The sequence below is a fragment of the Chelonia mydas genome, chromosome 1 (genome assembly GCF_015237465.2).
Source record: "Chelonia mydas isolate rCheMyd1 chromosome 1, rCheMyd1.pri.v2, whole genome shotgun sequence".
Taxonomy (NCBI): Eukaryota; Metazoa; Chordata; order Testudines; family Cheloniidae; genus Chelonia; species Chelonia mydas.
Window position 1 is genome coordinate 245133045 of NC_057849.1, and position 27506 is coordinate 245160550.

The window sequence follows — 27506 nt, forward strand, 5'->3', positions numbered from 1 at the left end:
ATAAAATATGGGAGAGATTTAAAAATATCATTGCTCTTAGATGGTATAATTTTTATAAATGATTCAGGGATTTAATGTACGTTATTATACTAAATTAATCTGTTCTACCCTCCTTTAGCCATATATTGTGCCCATTATTGCCAGTCTTAACCCAGCCTTCATGCTGCTGCTGCTGGTTGCTGCTTATCCCCCAGGGTTAATATTAAGCCATGACACATGGCCTCAAAGCTTTTCTCAACAAACTATTTAAGATTCTGTACCACAGAGCCTGTTAAACATGTTTAAGGTACATTTTCTCCTTCAGTCACTGAATAAGACCTGAGTTCAAGATTGCGCACATTTCCCATGACAGCTGCATATATAAAACACTTTAGGTCAATCCAACGTCCACTGAAGTCAATAGGAGTTTTTCCATTGGCTTCAGTGGGCCTTGGATCAGTCCCTTAAAGAAGGAAAAGGAACCTTTTTGTCCATTCCTTGGCTCTTTATGGCGTTTGAACTCAGAATTTAAGTCCAATAAACAAAGGAGGAACCAATGTCCAAATATCTAAAACGTTACTATTTATCATTCTTATGTCTGCACTCAGGTTCTGTTACCAACATGGGCTGTTAAGCAGCTTATTGACAAACTCTTTTCAACTCCACCAATGTATTGTGGTCCCCATCTATGAAATTTATCAACGGACAATAAGATCTCTTAATTCAAATGGCTTCTTCAAAGCCCAAACATAAATTATTTTTATCCTACTGTTGATTAGAGCAGTGGTTCTCAAAGCCGGTCCGCCGCCTGTTCAGGGAAAGCCCCTGGCGGGCTGGACCGGTTTGTTTACCTGCCGCATCTCCAGGTTCGGTGGTTCGCCCTCCAGGCCAATGGGGGCTGCGGGAAGCGGCGCGGGCCAAGGGACATGCTGGTCGCCCTTCCCGCAGCCTCCATTGTCCTGGAGCGGTGAACCGCGGCCAGTGAGAGCCGCGATTGGCCGAACCTGCAGACGCGGCAGGTAAACAAACCGGTCCAGCCCGCCAGGGGCTTTCCCTGAACAAGCGGCAGACTGGCTTTGAGAACCACTGGATTAGAGCATTGTCTATCTTGTTGAGCTGCAAAGCACTCGGAGTTTTAATGAAGGATCAGATGTTATGCCAGTTTGGCTTGCAGGCACTGTGTATACCAGCAACGCTTCCACAGAGCAGAATGCTAATGAGTTACTGTGACAAGAGTGAACAGAGCTTACAGTGAAGGGAATAAATCCATTAGTATGGGAGAAACTGGAAGGTAGAAAAACGTGGGAAGAGGAAGAAAAGTTGATTAATTACATGTTTTTAAAAACAAACAGGAAAATAAGCTTATGTTTAACATAGCGAAATGCAGAAATATGGTCACTGCCTGACTGGATCAGACCCATGGTCTGTTTTGTCCACTCTCCTGTCTCCTGGTGACCTGGAGAATCCTAAACAGATGCTTCAGAGGAAAGCACAAGAAGCCCTGCAGTGGGCATATACGGTGTATATTGTCCTTTATACTGGGGAAGTTTCTTCCTAGCACCTATTAGGCAAATATTGGCTTATACACTGAAGCGGGAGAACTTGTATTCTTTCCAAAACCATTGGGTTGTTTTGTCTGTTGTATCTCTGGCTAGTCTCATTATCCATATAAATGCCCAATCCTGGTTTGAATCCTGCCAGGCTCTTGGCTTCAAGGGTATCTTGGGGTTAGGAGTTCCACAGGATAAACTGTGCATCCTAAGAAAAAAATATTTCCTTCTGTGAGTTTTAAATTGGCCTTTAAATTTCATTGACTCACATGCCCATCCAATTTCCCAATAAACTGTCAGGCCCTTCAGACTACCAATTACTGTGTAACCCAGAGGGGAAGGGAGGAGAGATAATAGAAGAAAGATCTAAAAAAAACCCCAAATTACCAAGCAGCACTTCCCCCTCAAAAATAAAACCAAATCTCCCCTCCCTCTCACATGCAAAACTTACTGGACTTGGTTTAAGCTTCCAGGGTAGAGAGTTTGGCTCAGGGTACTGGTCTTTCCAAGGGGAATGAATCCAATAGGAATCTTACTGAAGGTAGCCTGGAAACATGAGGGAAGTAAATTCACATTTGCATCAGCTGAATTAAGCTTACTGTGTGGACTATTGCCCCCTTGGCATTAAGCAGTCGGGCACTTCCCAAAATGAGACAGTAAACACATAATGACTCAGAACATGGCACTGGAATCTCTGAACCCACCAGTGCCAACTGGCTACAAAGGAGCTTTCTGTAATCATTAGGAGCATCATTACACACAGGTTGGCAGATATACACTACCTAATGTATGGATTTGGTCAGCAATCTGCCATCTCTCTGCAACTCAAGGTGGCATCTGAAGCCCTGCTGCACTGAATCTCATCTACCTTTGCAGAAGCCCTCTTGATAGAGAAACCTTGCATGACAAAAGAGATTTCCTCAAAAAAAAAAAAAAAAAAAAAAAAAGTGTGAATTGATACAACAGAGGCTTTGATTGTGGAAGTCATTGCTTGTGTTGGTTTCTGGCCCATGGTGCAGTAAAGGCCTTGTTGCTGGAGCAAGCTAGTGTACCACCATCACAATAAACTCTGTTCCCTGAAGTGTGTAAGCAAAACAATGTAAACTACTGTATATCACAATGTACTCTCTCTCTCTCTGCTGGGTACTGTGGCTTGTAGCACTGGGACACTGCAAATCCACATCAGTTAAACTGTATCCCTTTGCTATCACTTTTACCTGCTATCCCCTCACTTGTAAGCCCTTGCACCTCCTAGCACCCTCTTCTCACTCTACACAGTGTCATTTTATAGCTTGCAAGAGATTGGCTCTTCGTAGGCCTACTTGCTCCTACTTTGAAGTGAGCTGTAGCTCACGAAAGTTTATGCTCAAATAAATTGGTTAGTCTCTAAGGTGCCACAAGTACTCCTTGTCACTTTACTAAAGAGGGCATCTCTTTAGCGCCTTTAATGGGCTCTTCCTATAATCAGAAGTGTTGTTAAGACACAATCCATAAAGGGAAAGCAGAGCACAAGCAGGTGGACAAACCTGCAAGAAACCATTACCTCTACCATATGGACGGACCGTAGAGACAAAATTCTGTGGGGTAGGAGAATTCTGTGGCCCAAGAAAAGCAGAATCAGAAGCTCTGACTATGCTACAATGAACTCCCACACCCTGCAGAATAATGCAGCATACAAAATATTCTGGGCTGTTGTAAATTAGCATAAACTGCATTGCAATGCACAGTCTTTCAGAATACTATCAAGTGCTCGAAGTAAACAAATGGAGAAAACAGAACAGTCATTCTTTTTTCTCCACTCTCTTTCAATGATAGGGAACTTATGGGTCAACTGCAACAGTAAGAAGTACAAAAAACTGCAGAGAAAAATGTTTTGTTGTCGTTATTCGTTTTTTAAGTTCACAGAGTCCCTTTAAAAATTACCGGCTTATTTGCAAATTTTAAATATAAAATGTTTGTCTTGTCACATTCAGACAAAGTAATTGTGTAAGCAGCCACAATTCCAATTGCCAAGAGGATCATCAGATCCTTGTCTGGATTATTTCATTGCCTTTTTGCCAGAGTTCTGCCAAGAGGTTTTGGGAGCACTGCTCCCCTGCTTTGTTAATAAGCAGTGTCCCATCCCTGGTAAAACATATCATCGCTTCCAGCGTGAATATTCTAGCATGAGCCATTAAAATTAGCTTTCTGCAACCATTTATGTCTGTAGAAATTCACGGCTTGAATACGGACGTTAAGTGAGCATAAAAGGAGTAGGAGCACAGCCAGACTGAATTCAGTTATAGGTTGCAAATACAGAAAATCACTTGTAGTTTTTTCTACAGCTCTATTGCCAAACAAAAAACTAGACACAATTGGGCCACAGGCCTTTGAAAATTTTGTGTCTGGCTTCTGCACATTCCTTGCTCTGTAACTGGAAGCCCCCAACAGTTTGGGCTGGGAGCCATTCCACTCGTTGAAAAAGGGAGAGAGAGAAAGGAAGTGCACAAAACTGCAGGATACTAGCACGGCTGACTCATTAAACAGCAAGCTGGCCTTGGATTATCTGCAGGAGTCCACCTGGACCAAGAGGCTCAACTGGATGCTTGGGAGTGCCCCTCAGATATAAATTAAAATAAATAAAAAACAAACACACACCCTCACCTCATCTGCTCTGCGGAGGAGTCCGGTTATGACCTGAAAGATAGTGGAAATATTTGGCTTTTGGATTCTTTTGTGCAGTTTACAGTAGAAACCTATGAAATGCAGACATTTGCTGTTCAGAATAGATGCACTTTTATGAGGCCTCCAATGTTTTATGGAAGGAGCTGTAGTTTCTTACACAGAAAGGGGTACATTTTCTGTACCCACCATAGAGAATGGCAGGGGTTTGAATGTACAATCACTGATTAAATGCATATGCTGACTTCAAAGATGTAACAGAACCAGATGCTTGGGCATGTTTTATGATGGCACTCAGTGTGCTCTTAACACATGAGGAAATCTAAAACGTATCTTCCAGAAAGGCATGGAGAATCCACTACTTCCCTTGGTAATTTGTTCCAATGGTGAATCACCCATATAATATGAAATTACTGCACACAAACACCACTCTATTTTGAATCCTTTGTAACTGTTTAAACATTCTTTGTCTACATCCTTTCACCCTGGACAAAGCATGCATCCCTCACGCAGGGCTATGAACCCCAGTTTTCAGTCATTACAACTTTCTGGTTTGTGTGTGGAATATCTGCAGATTAGTTTTAACCCCAAAGTGATGGGATGTGCATGCATAGGTGGGTGTGTTCTTTCACAGAGTTTGAGTTATGCTACTATGAACATCAGTTGCTTGGGAAAGCATTTTCTGATTTCTTTATTGCACAGTAACTCTCAAGTGGTTTCACTGTCAAAACTAATCCACAGCATGTTTTGGAATGAACATGTCTCATACAAGAACAATAGCATTCTGCAACTATGTTACACAACCCTCCATCTTTCTATCCCCAATATGGTATTGTGACTTTTTATATACAAGCCAGGAGAAAGCTCCTGCGGTACCTCCTGTACAGTTCCATCCCCTCCTGCAATAATGATCAGGTCCGTATTTTCCATCAATTCCAGCAGCTTTTTTGCTTGTCCTTCGTAATCTGTCTGAGATACCAACAGAGACCAATGGTCAGAAACTCAGTTTACCATGCCTACGGCTGCATGTCCACAGAGAAGTCTTGGATACATATGATTTGCTCTATTATTGGTCGGGTCAAAACACCATACACTTATTACATTACATGCACAGAAATCACTTCACTGAGGAGTGAAACAAGTCCCCTGTTTAATAGCACTACTTGTTGAAGCAGCTCACATGCCGCAGTGAACCCAAGACAGATGTATTTGGAACACAGTTGTATTCCACTGAAACTGCATGGAGAATTAAGATTGACTGCATGTAGTCTAAAAAGAACTGAACACAAACACCTGGATTGTGACTCTTGTTCTTGCAAAAGAAAATATCACAGGATCTTTTAACGGTCATGAGTGGTAAGGACTGTAGTTTTGTCTGCTCCAAAAAAGGCAGCACATCCAGAAGAATAATGCCTCTAAACATGCTGGGGAAGTGGTTCAGTGTTGAAGGTACAATGCCCCCTACTAAACCACAAGAGGGTACAATGCCACCTTCTGAACCACAAACTTTTCTTCCTGCAGCACCTCAGTTTTTTGTAGTGGTCTCTCATCTAAGTACTGGCGCAGTCACATTCTGCTTAACTTGTGAAATCTAAAGCAGCACAGTTGCAGTTTGACAAGAGACTTGTAAAATAAATACAATAAATAGAATTTCCTCTTGGTCTGACACTGTATTTTTTAGTAGAACAAACACCAATAAAAATAGGGGGTTTATCATGGAAATAACACAACCTCATCAATAAGGCTATAAGACAGAAAGATACATTCATAAGAGTACACATATCTTCCAAAGAGCAGTTTTTATTGCCAGTGTGTAATGCATACTAAACAGCAAATATATCAGTCTCAAGGATTCTTCAGAAACAGCAGGAACCCTTCACGTTTGTTTTTCTTTTTCTTCCCAGTGAAGGCTCTTTGCAAATTCACACCCCTTTGTAGTTCAGCATTCCCTCAGGAGAGCAGAACATTTCATTTGGGGCGAGCTATTAAGGTATGCAAGATTATTTTTAATTAATCTGCAGCTCTCAGCTGGATCGCAAAACTTTCTCACATCAATTTTACATGTTGAGGCAGAACTGGTAACTCCAAGGACCGCGTGGACTGTGTGGCTGTATTACCATCTGACACTCAAATATTTGGGAGAGTCTCCTCTCAAATATCAGTTATAGAAGGGTTGCCACTCACACCCACACACATGTACACTTACCCTCAGTCAACCCTACTGAAAATTAAAAAGCATTCAAACAGTCTTTAAATTAATTGGGAAGTTTAAAAACTCAGCATCAGTCCAAGGTCTCAGCATAACACACAGGTTAATGTAACAGATCAGGTCTTACCTTAACTATGGTTATATCCAAGCCAGATAAATGTAAAATTGGGGCGGCATTCTTTTCAAAAAGGTTTCTTGCTTTTCTGGAGAAAGTAAGGGGGAAATCATTTAATCATTGAGGAGGAAGAGGAGGAGGGAGGTGGTGAAAATTCAAAGCAAAGAAAATCCAACAAAAAAAAAAAAAAGAGTACATGTTCTGTGGTACAAGTCTTTCAGCCTGTCTGTCAAAAGTCAGTCAGAAGAGGTGGGTTTTGTTTTGGTCCAAATGTATGAATTTTGTGTATGAATTATGTCAGCTTTTTTATGCAGTCTTTATAAAGGCAAAGGAGTTGTTTTAAACATGTTCCAAAAATAATTAGTAATAATCAAAACAAGAGCTTGAAAGAGTAATTTATTATTTATTACACAATTAATGTGCTATGGAGCACCATGCCTTAAAGTCATGAAGGAAGCAAATTCTAGTTTTAAAGGGGAAATATTTTTAAAGTTACTTCTTCTATATATTATTTAGTAAGTTTAAAAACAAAAACTTTACCTGACCTTATTTTGGTAAAGCTCACATGCATTTTATGCCTGGAACTGCATAATAAAATAACCAAGCCATTAATTATACATTACTTGCAAGGAGCAGAGCCCAGGGAATAGAAAACGGAGGCTTTAAATTATGGACACTGTACATTTTTCAAAGATGAGTGGTTTGTCACAATTCCACCCCATCGCCATAGAACAAAACATGTGAGACAAAGTACTTCCAGGACAGGTAACTTAATGGTCCTTTATTATTATTCACTGAACCCCTCCAGAGATGAGACAGGGAGTAAAGCCAATCAGTCGAGATATACACATGCATTGCCACAGACCATTTTTACCAATACAATTTTCAAGACAACCGTTGGCATCTTCTAGAAATCCAGCTCGGTGTCTTATTTAAGCGTGTATACCATGCTCAGCCCCATGGTACTGGACAGAACCCCTTCCCCAATGGCTGGCTTCCATGCAACAGGATCATTGGTTACCTCTGACCATCACAAATGTGGAAGACCCTATTATTACTGGTTACTATTGTTGCTGGGGTGGAAATCAAGGTCACTTGCAGGAAGGGAATACTGATGGCCCAAAAGCAGGAAACAAGAAAACCAACAATGGAGGAAGCTTAAAATGATTTGGGATCCATTCTTTTAACATAAACAACATTTTCTTTAACTTCTATATCTTGATCCAACATTTTTGGTGCAACTAACCTAAGTAAGAGCTAGATAATACCAGCTTTGAGTGGAGTGGAGGCACACGTAAGCCCAACAGGATGGCTGACCTTCACAATGAAGGGCAGTTTAGAAGTATAAAGAAGGGGTGCGTGGGATTTGGGGAACGGAATGTAAGGGGAACTTTACCCTTTGCAAGCTGCTGGGTTGAGGAAAACTGTTGCTTTCTTCACCTGCATGTTGGAAGGAATCAGCTGGTTGCCAAACACCTAAATAAGAAGAAAAAAAAGGAGGAAACAGGGAGTTTCTCTTCTAAGTCACCTGTCACTACAGTTTTAAATAATGCATAACAAACATCATCATCATCATCCCCTCACCCTACACTGCATACAAATGTCTTCCCTATCAGGCCTACCACATAGCTTCTCATCTTAGCAGAGCCTACTATTCCTCTTCTTCGTGATTCCGTGTTCCAGTGACACAGCGCATTTCAAAGGCTGAAGTCCTCCTGAGCAAAAAAAATCCTCTTTGTCTCTCAAGTCTCTGACTCCCATTACCATTCTTCTTTATTTCAGAACTAAATTTTTCGGCCACAGACAGAAATCTTGGGAGTTATTCTTGATCCTAAACTTCTTTTCCCTCCAACATATTCCTTGAGTGTCTACCTACCACCACCTCCACAGCATGGCCAGAATTTGCCCTTGCTTTGACCCCATTTCTGCTGAAAACCTTACTAAGGATGTAATCACTTACTAGGCTATTGGTACTCCGTCTTGTACATTCTCCTTAAATTCATATTTTCTAAGCTTTCATTTAAAGGGGGAAGGAACGCTGCAACCAGACTACTTGCTCTCACAGAGAGCAGCACCTTCCCAGGCCTGTGTTTTCAGATTCCATCAGTGGATTCCTATCCCACCTCTGTCCCCAATTCTAAATAGCCCCCTTGGTTCTCAGAGCTCTTCATGGACTTACTTCACTCAGCCTCTCATACCATCTGCTCACTCCTGGCCACCTTTCTGTCCCCTTCCCACAATTCTTCATTGTGGGGGTGGGCAAGGGAAGATTGTGCTTTCACTTGTGCTGTTGCACCTCTGTAAAACTCCCTCCTGGCTCACGGGAAGGCATCATCACTCCCATACCAAACCCTTACAGCCTTTATTATTAGTATTACTTATTATTTGCATTGAAGTAGCACCTAGAAGCCCCAGTCATGGACCAGGGCCCCATTGTGCTAGGTACTGTACAAAGAACAAAAAAATGGTCCTTGACTCCTTTTACCTGGGAACCTCGTCAAAGCATTTTGTGATGCTGAACAAGGTGGCCACTATATAAAAAAAATCTCATATTTTAGTGATTAGCTGTTCAAAATAGTAATTAACTCCAATCATCATCTTTACTATGGGAACCCGAGCTAAGAAAAAAATTATACAATTAAAAAAACCCACTGAGGGATAGCTCAGTGGTTTGAGCATTGGCCTGCTAAACCCAGGGTTGTGAGCTCAATCCTTGAGGGGGCCATTTAGAGTTCTGGGGCAAAAATAAGGGATGGTACTTGGTCCTGCTGTGAAGGCAGGGGACTGGACTCAATGACCTTTCAAGGTCCCTTCCAGCTCTGTGAGATAATAATAATCAGGAGATATACCTATTATAATAAAGCAATTGGAAAAACACGGAAAGGAAAAGGGTGTATGAAAGTGGTTGTTGGGGGAAAAGGAAGGGGGCGGAAATCAAACCATCAGTTCTTAAGTTTTATTGAAAAACATCTGGGAAAAGCCACTGATTAAATTTTATTACAATTCTTTAAGGAAAATCAGGGAAAATGAGGGCCTTCATCAATAATGCCCTGGCATGTTACAGCTGTTAAAAACAATTAATTATTCACTCTGGGGGAAATGTGATATATTTACTTGTTCTACACAAACAACCTGTCACTCGTATGATTTATGACTAATGACAATCATTTCTTTATGTGATATATTGGGGGTATTTCTGTAGCAAATGCCTGTTTTAAAAAGGGGAAATTAAAAATAATAAACAGAAGAGTTTTAAAAAACGGTTGAAGAGTCCAGCATCACGAAAACAACACAGGAGCATATTTTAAAATAATGTAATAATATATTTTAAGACAACATTTGAGAAGGTCAGTTTCTCTTTCATGTTACCTACCAACAGCAGAACTCTTTTACTCTTCACCTTTCATACAAATACGCTTCACAAATATTACTGCACCACTTTAAGGTGTATTATAATCCCTATTTCACAGAGGGAGCAGCTGAAGAGCAATGTGACAAAACAGAAAGTTCCTTAACGTCCTCAGAGGTCCAACAAGAGTAAGATTCAGAACAATGTCAACCAATCAGATCACATTTGCAAACAAGCATATATTTGCAGGTCAATGACAGCTAACTTCTTCACAAGAAGGAGTTGTCAAAAGTTTTAAATGGTGTGGTGGGTCCTGTGAAGTAGAATTTTAGATGGACATATGACATTACAAGGTGATGAATGTTCAAATCACCATACCTTGATGGAGTCTTTACTTGAAATGTAGATGTACTGGTCACTTTAGCACACAGCTTGCTCCTTCCTGAAATCTGTATGCATAGGACTTGCAATATGCTTAATTCAATGAAGAATTGATATTTTAAAAATTAGCATCTCTTGTATTATTCTTTCACCAGAATGGGTCTTTTAGTCTGTCTTCCTTGGATTTTTATTATTTAAATGGCACCAGAAGCCCGCATGGCATTTTGCAAACAATTAAACATTACTCTTGCCCTGAGGATCAGCTCTTGCTGCTGTTTCAATATATGTTTTTATGTCACACTCAGCATCACCATTTTGTTGATAAATGCATTTATGGAAATTAGAGATTGAAAAGAACTACTCATCCACTTAGTCTATCACCCTTCCAATGCAGGACAGTTCCCTGCAGGATAGTCTCCTGCGCTTTATCCACTAGAGTTTTCAAGTGTCTCAAGAGATGGTGTTTCCACCCTTTCATTTATGAGACTAATCCATAATCTAACATATCCCACCTTTATGACTTTCCCAATACACAGGAAAATTTAGCTTTCCTTAATTTCAAATCCATTACTTCTAGGGTAGTTCTACCTCAGTGGTTCTCAAACTTTTGTACCGGTGACCCCTTTCACATAGTAAGCCTCTGAGTGCGACCCCCCTTGTAAATTAAAAACACTTTTTTATATATTTAACACCATTATAAATGCTGGAGGCAAAGCGGGGCTTGGGGTGGAAGCTGACAACTTGTGACCCCCCCATGTAATAACCTCGCGACCCCTGAGAGGTCCCGACCCCCGGTTTGAGAACCCCTGTTCTAGCTCCTTGTTCCACTCAAAGCAACTCTCCCTCTTTGCAATGACATCCTTCTGACACTATGCACATTTAGGTCTTTTAAGCTTTCTGCTGGAATTATCAATAATATTTGAAATTATAAATATTAATATGGGAAACCACCAAACACTAATTTAACCATAAATTCTTTTATTAAACCCAAAGGCCAAATATTATACAATTGCTCTAAACATGCCTAAAAAGCCTAAATAATAGACAATTTACTACATCCAAACAGCAACAAAACATTTATAAGTATTTGATCAAGACACTTACCAATGGGCTAAACCCAGGGGTGCTGAGACTCATATTGGTCAGTTCCGACGTGACCAGGTAGTTATTAGCAATGAACCCTTTACGAGTTTACTTTTTATATCCTTTAACAAACAAGTGATGTCATTGCCAAGTACCAACTTCACCAAAAAACCAAATTGAAACAGTTTCACCCTTCTTTCCAGTCTTAATCCAGATAAAATTGACAACCTCCTTTCTTCCCAAGGCCTTTCCTCTCCTCCTTCTTGCTGCCCAACTGTTTTCCCATTGCACCTGGATTCAGAGAGGCTTTAACCCTGGTGTGTGGGGTGGGAAGGGCCACGGTGGCTCATTTTAAGACAGATTCTCATTTGTTTTATTAAAAACCATCTTTAGTCACTCCTACTGGACAGAGGCCTTCTTTTTAGACACTTCCCCTTGTCTCATTAGTTATTCTTTGAACGAGACATCCTCCCTACTTTACTCCTTCTTGCCTTATAACTCACTGTTTTCAAGGCATTCCTTCTACTTGCTAGTCAGGCCCTTTCTTTACAATGCCCGCACACTTCCCTAACCAAACTGAAATTAACTCTAATTCTTTAATTTCATATTTAGCCGACACTTTCCTTATAAATCAAATCAATCCCTCAAACCCTTTATTCGTCTTTACTCTTCCGTGAACTCCCTCCAATCTGGCAGCATCTTTCAGGTAGTGAGGTATTAACAGCTATTTATTGGAGGTACATATAAGGCACTTATCACTTTGTTATCCAAACTGAACAAGACCAGAGAAAGCATAAGAGTTTAGAGCAACTGATGTTTTCTATCAGAATTAGTGGAGAATTTGAATGTACAAATGTGGGGAAATACATTGATTTATTGTGAGTAGGGTTCGTGGGGAAAGGTTGGATATTGAAAAGGTTCTCTTATACTTTGATCAGGCTTGGGGTCCACAGACTCTCTTCCAGCGAGAAGCTGCACAGCCTGGGTCATGCTGTTGAGAACGCTCTTCCTCGCAGCACTTAGTCTACATTGGGGTTTCTCTATGGGCCTCACTATTGAGCAGTTATCTTGGGTGAAGGTGTCTGAGGAGAAAAATAATTTACACCCACACCTCTTGGCAGGCCAATACTACAGTGACGGGCAATGGTTCAGAGTCCTACAAGGGCCCCTGTCAAGGTTCTGGCACGGGAAGCATGATCAGAACAAGTTTTGGCTGGCACGGGCAAGGAGGCAGTAAGACTCTTGCAATATCTACTGTGTCAACAGTGGAATAAGAATGGAGTGTGCAGTGGCCCAGTCCCTGGTAGACAGCACCCACGCCAATGAAAGAATATTTGGTAAGAGCAGGCTTCCGTTGCAGGAACACTACAGTAAGAAGTCTGCCCTTAGTTAGTTGGCCTTACAGATCCTAGATGGCAGAAGTAGATGTGTAAAGAGAAAGCCGTGAGGCCAATGCTCCCAAAGCACAACCACGCAGACTTTCACTAGAAGCTAATATTCTCCTCGGTGACCTATGTGAAATAAGTTGACGGTCTCAGTTCACTTCCTCGTGGACAAGTAGGAATATTACAAAATCAGCCACCACAACTGATACCCTCATTAGAAAACTTGGTAGACACACACAGGATTGAATGGGCAAGTATACTGAACTACCCCATCAGCCCCATAGATAATCTCTCTCGGTCAAGATTAGCATAAAGCAGCTTGCATGGCTTCTGCCATACCTGCTCTAGGGTATATATAAAATTTCAGACTCCAGTCCTGTCGATCCATTTCCTCTTCACCATCACTTTGCAGACAGATGGAATAATTAAATCTCCGTAACTGAAGGACTTTGCAAACTGAATAGTACCAAGAACTACCTTAATGATGCAACCACGTTGTACCTGTAATTCAGTGCCATAATAACCAATTAGGTACACCAGCCCGTTGAAAGAAGGGGGCCTCATTTAGGCTATGGCTTGTCGCAAAAAAAAAATAAATAAAATAAAAAAAAAAAACTACAGCCAGCATCTCTGTTAGGTTTGTCACGTAGATGAGACCTGCTGGGAGAATCTCAGGAGTCCTGCACAAGTGAGATAAGATGGGGATTTTAACCTAATTGTATCACATTAAATGGTATTACCTGGGCTTCCTGGCATGCAGCTCTCCTTAGCAGGTTATCACTATCAGAAAAAAGAAAGGAGAAAATGGACGTTACATAATATAAGCTTAAGGAGCTAATGCAGAAGTGGTTAGTTTTTTCAAAACATATGCATCTGCCCTCTTTCTACTGCTTTGACACCCAGTAAAATATCAGGCTGAGACCTTTAAAGACCTGCTTAACGCCATATGGAAAACATTCTGCAAAAGAGTAATTTTGCTTTTATATATACACATATATAGCATGTACATTATATATTTAGTTATTTATTTCATTACTAAAGACCAGGGCTCCAGGTATAGTAATTTACAAGGCCCTAAATCTCTAGCTATTATGGCTGTGAATAAAACCTTCAGATTGTGAACTGAACTTAAACTAATGCAGCAACTGATATCTGCCTGAGTCTGTAGACAGCCTGAAACAATAACTCAGAGAGACATAAGTTACCCCATACACTTTAGTGTATGTAACAATACACATTCACAATACATATACACAGAGGTGTAACAATGAAGTCTTGTAGTGTATCAGTACTATTTCACTACTGATCATTTCAGCAGAAATTCTAGAGTAAATGTACTGATTTGCCACTAGTAAATGTGGTGGATAATGGGCCAAGGTGTAGTGGGTCAATTAGCTAATAATAAAATTTGCTTGGCTGGGGAAGAGAAGGTTACTCACCTTGTGCAGTAACTGAGGTTCTTCAAGATGATTGTCCCTGTGTGTGCTCCACTTTAGGTGTCTTGGCACCCTGCACTTCTAGTCAGAGACTTGTGGTAACAGTGCCCTGGTTGGCCACTCCAAGCGGCTACCCTACGAGCACAGACAACCGCCACCCAGTTCCTCCTCCAGAGGGAAGGAAGGTGGGTAGTGGAGCAACCACAGACAATCATCTCGAAGAACCTCAGTTACTGCACAAGGTGAGTAACCTTCTTTTCTTCTTTGATGAGTGTCCCCGTGGGTGCTCCACTTTAGGTGACTGAAGAGCAGTACCCCTCAGTGGAGAGGAGGGGCTTCGGAGTTGATATATGTACGGTGGAGCGCACCGATAGACCAAAGTGAGCATCTGCAGCTGACTGCTGTTCCAGGGCATAATGTTTGGTGAAAGTATGGGGCAATGCCCAGGTAGCTGCTTTACAAATATCCGTGATGAGTACATGTTTGAGAAAGGCTATGGATGTGGACATAGCTCTAGTGGAGTGTGTGCAAAGTCCAGAAGGAGCTTGCAAATTGTAATTTTGGTAACATAGTTGGATACAATTAGAGATCCATTTAGAAAGTCTCTGCTTGGAAATGATTTGGCCTTTAGATTGTTCTGTTGTGGATACGAATAGCCAGGACGATTTTCTGAATGTTTTTGTTCTCGCTATATAGAATGCCAGCGCTCTGCGGATGTCTAGTGTGTGAAGGGAATCCTCCCTGATGTTGATGTGTGTCTTGGGGAAGAATACAGGTAAGTAAATGGGTTTGTTGAGATGGAAGAGGGAGGTGACCTTGGGTATGGATTTTGGGTGTGGGCATAGGACGACTCTGTCCTTGAGGAATGTGGTATAAGGTGGGTGTGCCATAAGGGCACCCAACTCTCCCACCCTTCATACTCATATGATAGCTACTAAAAAGGCAACCTTCATGGAGAAGTGTAGGAACGAGCAGGTCACTAGCAGTTCAAAGGGTTTGCCCACGTGGGCACGGAGAACAAGGTTGAGGTCCCACATAGGGGTCAGGTCCCTTAAAGTGTTCTCTATACCCTTGAGAAAGCGCTTAGTTAGTGGATGGGTGAAGACCATGAGTCCATCCACCTTGTCGTCAAAGGTAGTGATGGCTGATAAATTCACTCTAAGGGAGCTAGTTGAGAGGCCCGATTTTTTGAGCGTCAATATGTAATCAAGGATAGTGGGTAACAGGGCCGATTGTGGAATGATGTGCTTGTTTCGGCACCAGATGGAGAATCTTTTCCACTTGTGTGCGTAATGTTTTTCGTGTGGAGAGACGTCGGCCATTAAGCAGAATGTCTTGGACCTCCTTGGAGCAGCATGTTTCAAATTCTGTCATCCTTGGATTAGCCATGCCTTGAAACAAAGCGTTGGAATGGTGGGGTGATGGAGGTGTCCTGTATCCTGTGTCAGTAGGTGAGGCAAGAGGGGTAGGGTTCGTGATCTGACAGCCATCTGGGCCAGGTATGGGAACCATGTCTGTCTGGGCCATGTTGGTGCAATCAAGATGACTCTGGATTTGTATTGTCTGATCTTGTGTAGGACACGACTCAACATGGGGGGGGGGGGGGGGGAGGGAGAGAAGGCGTACAGGAGCAGGGTCTCCCATTTGTTAAGGAAGGCGTCGCTGAGGGAGCTGTGTCCCAGTCCCACTCGGGAACAGTATTGTGGGCATTTGGCATTGTGGGTTGTGGCAAAAAGGTCAATACAGTTTGCAGAATTTGTGGGTCTAGTTCCCACTCATGCGTCCATGAGAAGTTCCTGCTGAGGTTGTCTGCTGTGACTTTCTGGTTTCCAGGTAGGTAGGATGCCGTGAGGTGTACGTTGTTGCAGATGCCACAGGCATTGCCAGAGGCAGACTACATCTGTGCAGAGCAGGTAAAATCAGGCCCCTCCTTGGTGATTTATATAAAACATAGTCGCCAAATTGTCCATGACAATCTGCACAGTTGTGTTGCGGATCAGGGGGAGAAAGCAATGGCAGGCGTTTTGAACTGCTCAGAGCTCCAGTAGATTTATGTGAAGATTTGACTCCTCTGGGGACCATCAGCCCTGGATGGTGTTGTCAGCCAAGTGTGCCCCCCATCCTACCAGAGAGGCATCTGTGGCGATAGTGACTGAGGAGGTTTCCCTTTGGAAGGGAACATCTGAGCAGATATTTGTTTGTTTTGTCCACCATGCGAGCGAGTCTTTCACTCTGCTGGGCACTGTAAGCTGTCTGTTGATCGAGTGCCTGAGGAATGTATACAGTGCATAGACATGTTTGTAGACATCTTATATATAGCCTGGCATGTTTCATGACAAACGTGGTAGCTGGCATGTGTCGAGAAGTTGTAGGTATGTTCTGGCGGACGTTTGTGGGCTGTCTTACCATTGTGATTAGCTTTTTTAAGGCAAGAAACCGTGGTTGGGGTAGCTGTGCTGATGCTGTGACACAGTCAAGGTGTACCCCTATAAAGTCCAGTTGTTGGGTTGGGGTCAAGGTGGATTTCTCTAGGGTGGTTTGTAACCCTAAGTTTGTAAACAGGGTTAAAGTGGTGTGAGTGGTGTGAACTGCCTCGTCGTATGTTGGTGCTTTTAGCAGGCAGTTGTCTAGATAGGGGAATATGGTCACACTCTGCTTGCGAAGATGTGCTGCTGCAATGGCCAGTACTTTGGAAAAAACCCTTGGAGCCGCAGAAAGGCCCAAGGGAAGTACCTTGTACTGGTAGTGTTGGCTGCCCAAAGTGAACCGTAGGAATCTCCTGGACGCTGGGTGGATAACGACATGAAAGTAAGCGTCTTATAGGTCGAGGGCCGAGAGCCAATCTCCTTTCTCCAATGTCGGATTTATGGTTGCTAGGGTTACCATCTTGAAGCGCTGTGTTCTCATGAACTTGTTCAGTTTGCATAAGACAAGAATGGGCCTCCATCCATCTGTTTTCTTTGAAGTGAGAAAGTAATGTGAGTAGAAGCCCCAACCCCTGTGCTGAACCAGTACTGGTTCCACAGCATGCAATTGCAGGAGATGGTGTATTTCCTGCTGTAACAGGTACTCATGAGCTGGGTCCCTGAAGAGGGGCGGGGAAGGGAGGTGAGTAAGTGGAATGGAAAGAAAGGGATGGAATAGCCCTTCTGTATAATTTCCAGAACCCACTTGTCAGTGGCGATGGTTCTCCAGACTGGGTAAAAGGGTTTAAGGCGGTCCTCAAATGGGCTGGAAATTAGAGGTGACTGGAATTGGAGAATGTTGGGCTCTCATGTCCTCGAACAACACTTCAAAATGTTTGCCTAGAAGTGGATGGCTGAGACGCTAACAACTGCTCCTGAGTCTGACGGCATCTCGTCTGGTGCTGTTTGCAGCGTTGATCATACTGTCGTTCAGGCTGAGTGTATGGGGCAGGAATCGTTGGACGTGGAATCTGCCCTGTTTATTTTTGTTCGCAGGGATATAGATTCCAAGTGTCTTTAGCAGGGATTCTCAAACTGGGGGTCGTGAGGTTATTCTGTGGGGGGTCAGGAGCTGTCAGCCTCCACCCCAAATCCCGCTTTGCCACCAGCATTTATAATAGTGTTAAATATATTAAAAAGTGTTTTTAATTTATAAGGGGGGGGGGTCGCACTCAGAGGCTTGCTATGTGAAAGGGGTCACCAGTACAAACGTTTGAGAATCACTGGTCTTTGGTGTCACACAGGAGTCCTTCATGGTGCATAAGGAGATGTCCGTGCTCTCTGCAAACAATTTTTGCCCCTCAAAATGTAAGTCCTCTACTGTCGCCTGAACTTCCCTGGGGAAGCCGGAGAGATAGAGCCATGAAGCCCTCCACATTACAATGGATGTGGCAATGGAGTGGGCTGCCGGGTCAGCAGAATCCAGAGAAGCCTGCAGGGCAGTTCTGGTGATGAGGAAACCTTCTGCTATATCAGCTTTATATTGCTCTTTTTTGTCAGCTGGGATTTGCTCAATAAAAGAGGACATCTGAGAAACAATGTTATTTGGGTACTTGGCCAGTAACACATTAGTTTGCTATGTAAAACTGGAGGGTCTCCGATGAATAGGCTTTCCTGCCAAAGAGGGCTAGGTGTTTCCAATCTTTATCATAGGGGGTGGCTTTGGTTTGATGTTTCTTCCCCTTTTGATTAACTGCCTCTACCACCAATGAGTTTGGAGTAGGGCGGGTAAACAAAAGCTCAGCTCTTTTAGCCAGCACATAGTACTTCTTGTCAGATCGCTCACAAGAAGGGGGGGCCCATGGCTGGAGTCTGCCATATGGTTTTTGCTGGGTCCAGGACGGCAGCATTAATGGGCAGTGCTATCTTATCTGATGGAGCAGCTTGCAATATATCTGTCAGCTTATGTTGAGTCTCCGGTGACTTAGCCAGTGAGATGTCTAATGAATCAGCTACTCTTTTAAACAAATCCTGAAAGGATTTGAAGTCATCTCCCAATGTGGGGGAAGGCAGCATTATTATTTCGTCTGGAGACAAAGTCAGGATGTGGGTAGGTGGGAGGGTGTCACCCTTCAGCCTGCCACAGATTCTTCAGCTTCCTCTTCCAGCAGTTCTGGGGAAGCTAGAGCAGATGGCGGAGGTGATCCCTGTGTCCTGGACCTAGGTGGATTGAATGGCTGGGTGTTTTGGGCTCTGTATAAGGCCCATGGGTCCCGGTATGCCCACTGCGGTGGGAAGGCCATGGGAGGGGGCACCCATGGTGGGGGTTGCCAACCCACGCCCTGTGGCCAAGTGGGCTCAGGTTTAGGAATGGGGTGGTGAGATGTGCCCACTCCTGTCTCGAGTTCCTCCTCTTCATCACTGGAGAGAGGAGGGGCCGAGCCAGAGGTGTGGTGATAAAGCTTGGCCCTGACATGGCCGGATGCCATCGGTGCCAAAGAGCGGAGATCCCGGGGTGGAAGCAATGAGTACGTCCACATGGCTGACAAACTGTTGCGGGACTGGGAGACTCAGTGCCAAGTGCAGGCAAGCTCAGGCTGGGAACCAGAGGGAGCGTTGTCAGTGCTGCAGACTTGTCATATTTTATTGTTGTAGCACGTGGTGCCACAGTGCTGCTCTGTGCCGGAGGTTTCTGTTCCCTTGGTGCCGAGCTAAGAGGCTCAGTTTTGCTGCTGTGAGAATGAGACTGCACAGGGTCTTTCGCTCCTCAGGACGTCTCGGTACTGGATGGTCCCGGTGCCTCATGGTCCGGTGCTCTGGGTGCTGTTGGTGTCCTGGACTCGGGGTCCGAGGGATCTCTCAATCATTAAAAGTTTCAATTGGCGGTCCCTGACCTTTCTTGTCCATGCTGTGAGTTTCTGGCAGTGGAGACACTTTTGGGTAGTGTGTGTCTCCCCCAGACAACGGACTCACTGTAAGTGGCCGTCTGTCACTGGTATTGAGAGTCTGCAGGTCAGACAGTGCTTGAAACCTGGAAGAGCCAGGCATGTCTGAGAAGCTAGCTGAATGAAGAATGGTAACAGTCCCAGTCTAATGCTTCTTCAGCGACTGCCCGCCTGAGGCAGGAAGAAAATTGGGATTTTTTTTTTCCTTTTTAAATATGAAAACTAAAAGAAAAATGAACAGAGATAAACAATGAGGAAAATTAACAGACATGAGAAAAGGGCAGAGATTAAAGAAATATGAGAGTAGATAAGGGCGCTGCTGTCATTCCGACCAAAACCAAGGGCGGTAGAGAAGGAACTGGGTGGCGGTTGGCTGCGCTCATGGGATAGCCGCTTGGAGCGGTGAGAGACGGCTGCCAAGCATGCGCAGCCAGCCGGGACACTACTACCACAAGTATCTGGCTAGAAGCGCACGGTGCCGAGACACATAAATTGGAGCACCACAGGGACACTCCTCAAAGAAAAAAAAGAATTCAAACCCCCGTCTCCTGAAGTAGTCACTTCTGCCCTTACCCAAAAGAAGGGGAGACGATGTATTGCCTTCCACAGTACCAAAAGCCCCAACTGCCTCCTAGATACAAAACCACCTCCCATGCCTTTCTTCCGAGCACCAAAAGCATCCCCAGCATTCCCTTGAAAATTTTTGAAGCATAAGTCATTGTCAACACAAAAAAATCTCTAGCACAGTAAAAATTTAAAATCTGTAGTGAGTGTATAATAAATTGAAAATAATACCAAAACAAATACTGACTGGATGGGACTGGGGGCAGCAAGGGAAAAAGCACCTGGACGACAGGGCAGCCCACTTCTGGAGTCCCTGAACTGTGTCAGCAACTCTTGTCAGGCCTGACATACTTACTATACATATCACCCTGTTGTCATGATATATACCCAAAAAGGTGGCATGTAACATATTGTGGGACAACTAACAACTTACTGATCGTTAATATTCTTGTGTCATGTATGTACAGGTGTGTACAAAGAGTTATGCATATGCTAGAATTATGTTCTTAAAATGTGTTTGGCAAGACAAAGGCCTCTATTTGCTGGTCGTCATCAGGCAGAGACAATGAAGGCACATTTACTTAAAAGCTAAGCAAAGCCATCAACCTAGGAAGCTGGGGAGATAACATCTTGGGAGAGTCTGAACCTGCAGTGATAAGTACCTGAATCAACTGATGGAATACAATATTACTGTATTATAAAAGTGTGTCAAGTAAGATCTTTTATGAAAGTTCATGACATACTGGTGATTAATATCATTGTGAAATATACGTATTAACACTATGTGAAGAAATATGGATAAAGCATAATATCATTAAGTAACATCTGTGACCAAACACAGGGTGAAATAGGTTCTCTCAAAGACTGGAGAAAGGGCAGCCATTTACCTGTGTCCAATTAAATTAAGCAGTGTGACCAAAAACAACGGAAGCCCCATTTACGTATGAATCAGCAGGGGGATGGGATGTCCGGAGGCAGGGAAGAATAGCATGAATTGATCATGAATCTGGGGACAAACCAGCGAGTTTGGGAAGACACAAGGAGAGAGAAGACACCATCTTGGCATTTCATCAACGGACAGACAAAGGGACGAGAGTTCTTGCAAGTTAAGAAATATGGGTCCTTCAACCAAGAAGTCTCTGGAAACTGAACATAGGTGAGAAACCTGCTTAGGCAAAGATCTTTCACCTACAAGAGAAAATAGCAACTTTTCACTTTTGAGGAAGGTCCTGACTGAAAGTCAGCCATGGCTGGGAAGAAAAAGACTAGTAAGAAATCTAACTTGAACCAAGGCTGTAGCTCGTTGAGTCAGGGCTTTGGAGCAGAGTCCGGAGCTGGAGCGCGGAGCAGCTCCAGAGCAGTGGAGCTGTAGATTTTTGCCTGGAGCTGGAGCGGAGCCGGAGCACAGCTCCAAAGCCTTGCGTTGAGTTAAGTCTTGGCCACTGGAAAATGTATTTTACTTTTATTTTCTTGTAACCATTTTTTGTCTTTATCCCTTGAACTTGAATTCACTTAGAACCACTCTCTTCTTCTTAATAAACTTCTTTAACTTTTAGTCCTAACCAACCCAGTTCTGTGTTTGAACCAAAGCAATTGTTAACTCCAGCTAAACCAACAAACCGCTGTGCGTTTGTCTCTTTGAAGGAGCAATGGACCTTATCACTCCTCTGAATGCTCCAGGAGAGTGCTGAGCATTCAGAGTAGACAGTTCAGGGGAAATTCAGGACTGGGGGTGTGCTGGGGTCACTCAGCAAGTCATAACTGAGGCTGCTGGAAGCCAGGCTGGGGTGGTTGCGTTGTAGGCAGGCTGCTGGTATCAGAGGGCTGAACCAGGCCTGCACACCACAGAGACACTCAGACAGCAGCATGCTTGTCTGCTGGTTGAAAGCGTCCAGACAGGGAGCTATAGCAGCACAGCCTTTTAAGGCACCTAGGGCTACAGGACAGATGGTGACAGTGACACAACCTACTACTGGTCTAGGTTGCACGACAGAACATGACACCTTGTTAAAGAAATTTGGATTAAAACAGGACCATTGATTGATACAATTTCACAATCTTGGGCTGTTTCCCTCACTCGGAATCAGATAGTCTGCTCTTTGTTACATCACCACTGGTTACTGTAGCAGACAATCGTGATGCCACAAAAGCAGAGGAATGGTGATTTCAGGTGAGGAATAAATTAGGGGAACAAATAAATTGACTTAGCAACACAAAAGCCATGGAAATACCCTTAGTAATAACAAAAAGACAAAAGGAAGACTAAAACAAGAGAGAAAGCATATAATATATCCTCCAAATAGTGCCTAATTGGAATATTAATCAAAGTTTTTCTCAGAGACAGCAGCATTCCTTTAACCTAATGTTTACTCTTTAAAACTAAAGAAATAAATCATTTGTATTAAAAAACAGGAACATTACTTCCAGAAGTGACAGATTTGTGACTAATTGCAGTAATTTTACTATGGAATAATAGTTAAAGCAATTCCAGCTCTCAAATGGATTGCACGTCAAATATTTCCCTACATTTTCCTTACTGAGTGCCAGGGTAACAGAACCCTCACGGCTAATTCCAAATAGCAAACCATGAAGTTATTAATACAGCCCAGTAAGTCCATACTGCACCACTGATTAGATACTTCAGCCCCATCTTCAACCTTCTGGGCTCAGATCAGTAACCAAATTATGGTTTGGACTAGGCTATCTCCAATACCTATTCTCCCCTATGTCCTACAGCAGTTATCAGATGGCATGCTCTTGTTGTTCATACCCAATGCTGGCCTCCTAGAGTGAGGCAGCAGTCCATTATTGGTGGAGAACCTCTACTTTAAAATTCACTGTCTCTTGTGATCCACCAAAGCCTGGGTTTGATGGATTTGAGGCTATAGAGCAAGATGAATCCATCCAAACCAATTTTCAACTCAGGAGAAGACAGTACCTTATTAACAGATAGGGAGTTCTTTGTCAACAGATGCGTATGGTCTAGTTTTTAAGGCCATATTATTTGAACATTCATGTGTGACAATCAGGGTTCAGACACCCTACAGGGGGAACAGAAGGCCTGAACCCCATAAAACAAGCAACTGAATCAACTGAATATATACAATATTGAGTAAGGTATATTATGAAAGCCAGGGACACACTGGTGATTAATATATTGTGTGATGTATGTATGGTTAGCATGTAAGGAGTTACATGTGCACGGGAAATATGTTCTTAAAATGTGTTTGGGAGGCAGAGCATAAAACCCAGCCTGCCCTAGACAAAGGAACATATATTTATCTGTCTGACCAGCTTGGTTACACGCAGAGGACAATGGAAGTTCATTTACATACAAGGTAAACAAAGCCATCCAGCTAAAGGAGCTGGGGAGAAGACCATTTAACAATCACATCTGCGGTGCATAAACTGCACAAAAGGACAAAGATAACTTGCTGAAATTGAGTTTTAGTCACTAGAAAGCATGTTTTGTATGTAACTATATCTGTCTTTATAGTCTTACCATCACTTAAACTTCTGTTCATTGTTAATAAACTTATTCTTGTTTTATTACAAAACCATTTCCGTGCTGTGTATTATAGCAAAGTGTGAGTCTTCAGCTAAACTAACTGGTATGTGTTCTGTCTCTTTGGAGGCAGCAAACTTAATAACTTCTGTGAGTGTCCAGTGAGAAGGACCAGACACTGCAAGGAGAAGTCTCGGGGAACTCTGGAGTTCACTGATTGTTACCTGCAAGGCAAGATTTGGATTGTCAGTGTCCTGAATATAAGGTGACCAGACGTCTCGATAAAAATCGGGATGGTCCCACTATTTAGTTGTTTGTCCTGCGTCCCGATATTTTGCTTCGGCAGCACTCCGGCTTTTTTTTTTTTTGCTTGGGGAGGCAAAAAACCTAGAGCCGGCCCTGGTGGGTGGGTGAGCCTGTGCTGCCCCCCCCCCTCATGTGTCCTGATATTTTGTTCTTGTCATCTGGTCACCCATCTGAATAGTTTGTTGGCAAGGCAGACAAGCTGGTGTATCAGGAAGCTGACACACAGCTTAGCAACAGCAAAGCTCTCACTTGCTGAGGCTGAGAGGGGTAACACAGTGGCTTACAATTCTGGGAACCTAGGATGACCAGACAGCAAATGTGAAAAATCGGGACAGGATGTGGGGGGTAATAGGTGCCTATATAAGCAAGAGCACCAAATATCGGGACTGTCCCTATAAAATCGGAACATCTGGTCACCCTATGGGAACCCCAAGCAGGACGTCCCATCATGCTCTCTTTAATATTTGTATTCAAGGCCAGATATGGTGAATGTGGGCAAGTAATACATAAATAATCCCATGGACCAATTTACACAAACTGCAAGTTTAAACCAGGATATTCCATAAAGTCTGCAGTGCTCATACCAACTTCCAGGTGCAGGTTGTCTACAGTGAGCTGTCAAGTCAGGAATATGCTAAATAGCCCCACCAGAGCATGCGCATGACACTTCCAAACACAGGAACTGCTGCCACTGGTGGTTTTTCATTCATTTCCTTCTTTGTTAATTTTTAGATTCAGTATATGTTTATTTAAGTCATAGAATATCAGAGTTGGAAGGGACCTCAGGAGATCATAGAGTCCAACCCCCTGCTCAAAGCAGGACCAATCCCCAATTTTTGCCCCAGATCCCTAAATGGCCCCCTCAGGGATTGAACTCACAACCCTGGGTTTAGCAGGCCAATGCTCAAACCACTGAGCTATCCCCCTCCCTAATTGTTTTCACCACATGGTTGGTGCTACCCCTTATTTTCTACGGTCAAAGTGGAGCGATGTTATGAGCCAGTACTTCTTCCAAGATAGCTGCTATCTTGTGCTCTAGTTTTAATTTCTTTAAAAATTTAGTCTATCCCTATGGATCCTTGGTAAATTGTTCCAATGGTTAATTACCCGCCCTGTTAAAAAAGAAAAACGCTCGGAGAAGTACCAGTACTTTTCCTCCATAATTCATCTGCCCTTATTCATTCCATATGGTGGAACCAAAGCTCTGAAAAATAGGTTTTTGAGGGCTTCTACAGATAAAGTTTGTCATAATTTGAACCATACTGCTCAAAAAACAGCAGATAAACTGGTAACATTTCAGCCTTCTGTCCATAAAACATGATTCAGTCTCTGTGCATACTGGGTTATCAGACCATGGATGTTTGAAATGCAAGCTAGTAAAGAATGATTAGTTAAATATGGGACATTTTGTACTGCTTTCTGTATTTTATTTACCAGCACCAGATAGTAAAGTAATGAAACAGTTAATGTAACACTCTGATAAGGAGAAGAAAGAGGCAGAGAGAAGTTACATATTTACCAGCTGACTGATCTATCATATTGCCTGAAAGAGTGCACAGACATTTCCTATAACTATGGTGATATCCACAGGTAAACCATGAAGCAACTTCTACCCTGGTCTTTCCCTCGAGGCTTACAGACACAGCTTATGCCTTACAGCAAAACAAATGTAAAGTACAGCACTCGCTGGTTTATCCAGTGCTGCTTTCCTGATGTCGAAATTAACCATTACATTGCTTACAACTGGCCTAGCTAGGTTACGCTGCGAAAGTGAAGGGAGAAGAAAAAAAGGGGAAGGGGTGCCTCATTGACCGACTCCATTGACAGAGCCCAGAGTGAAGCTCTTTGAAGAGTCCCGCCCGATTCTCCAGTAAGAAAGGTCACAGTGTACAGAGCCTCGGAAGGGTGGACAGGGCAGGAGGGGATTTTATGCGAAGAACCCATATGGGAAAATACTATTTGTTGCTTCTGTAAATTAGTTTTGGTCTTTTGCTACATAGTGTTGAACATAAAGATAGTGGCCCTGATTCTAGAACCTGCCATCTGGAAACACCTCCAGTGACACAGACCCAGCAGAACAGCTGTATGGCATCCTCCCCTTCCTCCGCCCCAACACAGAGGCATGCCACAGGAAGAAAGGACACGTGGCCAGAGTCCATTGCACTCTAGCTATTCTGGGCTGCCATGCCAGACCACTGAGAGCTGCTGCAGCACAGTGTACATTAGAATATCCCTTGGGGCTCCTCTAACTCATACCTCCAGAACCCTGGACATACAGAGGTGCTCTCTCCCCCTGGTTTCAGTACTGAGTTTCCTCAGCCAGGACTGAGAATCAAAGACAATATTTTACTCAAAAATCACCCAAGGAGAGTATTACATCTTCCTTTGTCTTTTGTATAGCACCAAGCACAGGTTCAGCACTTAACAACTAAACTACCACAACAGCAGCTCCTAAAAGATGTTCGTTATAGCAAAGAGGCCTTTGGCTTTTCCTGATATAACTGCAGCATCCGTGCCACTTGTCACGACCAGAATATTAGTGTTTCTATTACAAGCTTGGCTTTGGGAGGATGTGAACATCAGATGCTCAGTCTGAATCAGCTTCCCCAGACTTTGCACTTATGCTCAATGTTTTTAATGAAGTTAATATCAAAAAAGCTGCAGCAGCTGCTCAGGATGGAACCTTCAAAAAAGTGACAAACCGAGTTATCATCTGGCAGGGACATAAAGTGCAGCAATCAAATTAACGCTACCAATGACACTTAGCTTACTGGCAATGAGAGCCAAAGCCCTGTGAACCTTGCCAATATTTTCTGTGGTGAAAGTCAACTCCTTGTTTGCCACACATGGAAGGTGAAAATGCATCACTTATTTAAAACAGATATTTATACACGGTGCCCACCACTTTGACACAACAAATATAAAGGCCCACCATGTCAATTATGATTCAAGAGTCTATCAAAAGCATCACTGTAACAGGCTGGCAGCATTTGCCTGAAACACCCACTTTGTTAAGCAGGTGCCGATCGTGACAGGAAAGAGTTTAGCAAACGTAATTTGGCAGAACTCACTTAAGCAGGTGACTCATTATGCCACCTGGATATACGGGAGGTGTGGAGGAGAGGTCCTGGGGTGTAAGCCGAGAAGTATTTTGAGAAGTAGCCAAAACTGGGTAGAAAGTTTGAACTGACTTTTATGTTATAAATTGTTGTTTTCTTTGTGAGTGATGGGGCAGAGTTTGGACTTCATGTATTGCGTGGAGTATGTCTGTAGAGCAGGTTGGACAAGGCACCCGCTCACATTCAAAGAGATGATTTGTGCACTGTGCCAACAAGGTTGTCCAATTCAGACCCTGTTGCCAGTCTTGGAGAGTTCCAATACCAACTCATTACATCTAACCGCTGAGACAGAATGTAAGAAGAAGCAATCTGTCACCAGGGGGTTCCAAACTTTTAGGATTTTAGAGATCATAACCACTTAGGCCAGCCAAGTCACAGAGTCTCTTTGATCCTCTGAAATGACTCTACTGTAGTTCCAGCCAATTACCATGCAGTGACATAACCAGATGAGGTTATCTATCCTGTCCTCTCCCCATTTCCAAAGATAATTCAACTCTATCACCTTGATTTTGTA

General features: G+C 43.1%; 1 protein-coding gene across 6 annotated transcripts in view; it reads right to left on the reverse strand.

The window, feature by feature from the left end:
• AGK (acylglycerol kinase) overlaps positions 1-27506 on the reverse strand; it is a 56658-nt gene that overhangs the window by 16674 nt on the left and 12478 nt on the right. For 4 of the 6 annotated variants that reach the window (XM_037878966.2, XM_037878974.2, XM_043541273.1 and 1 more), the window contains exons 3-8: positions 13453-13492; positions 7911-7990; positions 6527-6602; positions 5067-5159; positions 4167-4205; positions 1981-2075 (exon numbers count right to left, since the gene is read on the reverse strand). In XM_037878966.2, coding sequence (XP_037734894.1) covers positions 1981-2075; positions 4167-4205; positions 5067-5159; positions 6527-6602; positions 7911-7990; positions 13453-13492 — 423 coding nt within the window. The remainder of the gene's footprint in view (positions 1-1980; positions 2076-4166; positions 4206-5066; positions 5160-6526; positions 6603-7910; positions 7991-13452; positions 13493-27506) is intronic. The other 2 variants (XM_043541272.1, XM_037878984.2) reach the window with 1 other exon arrangement.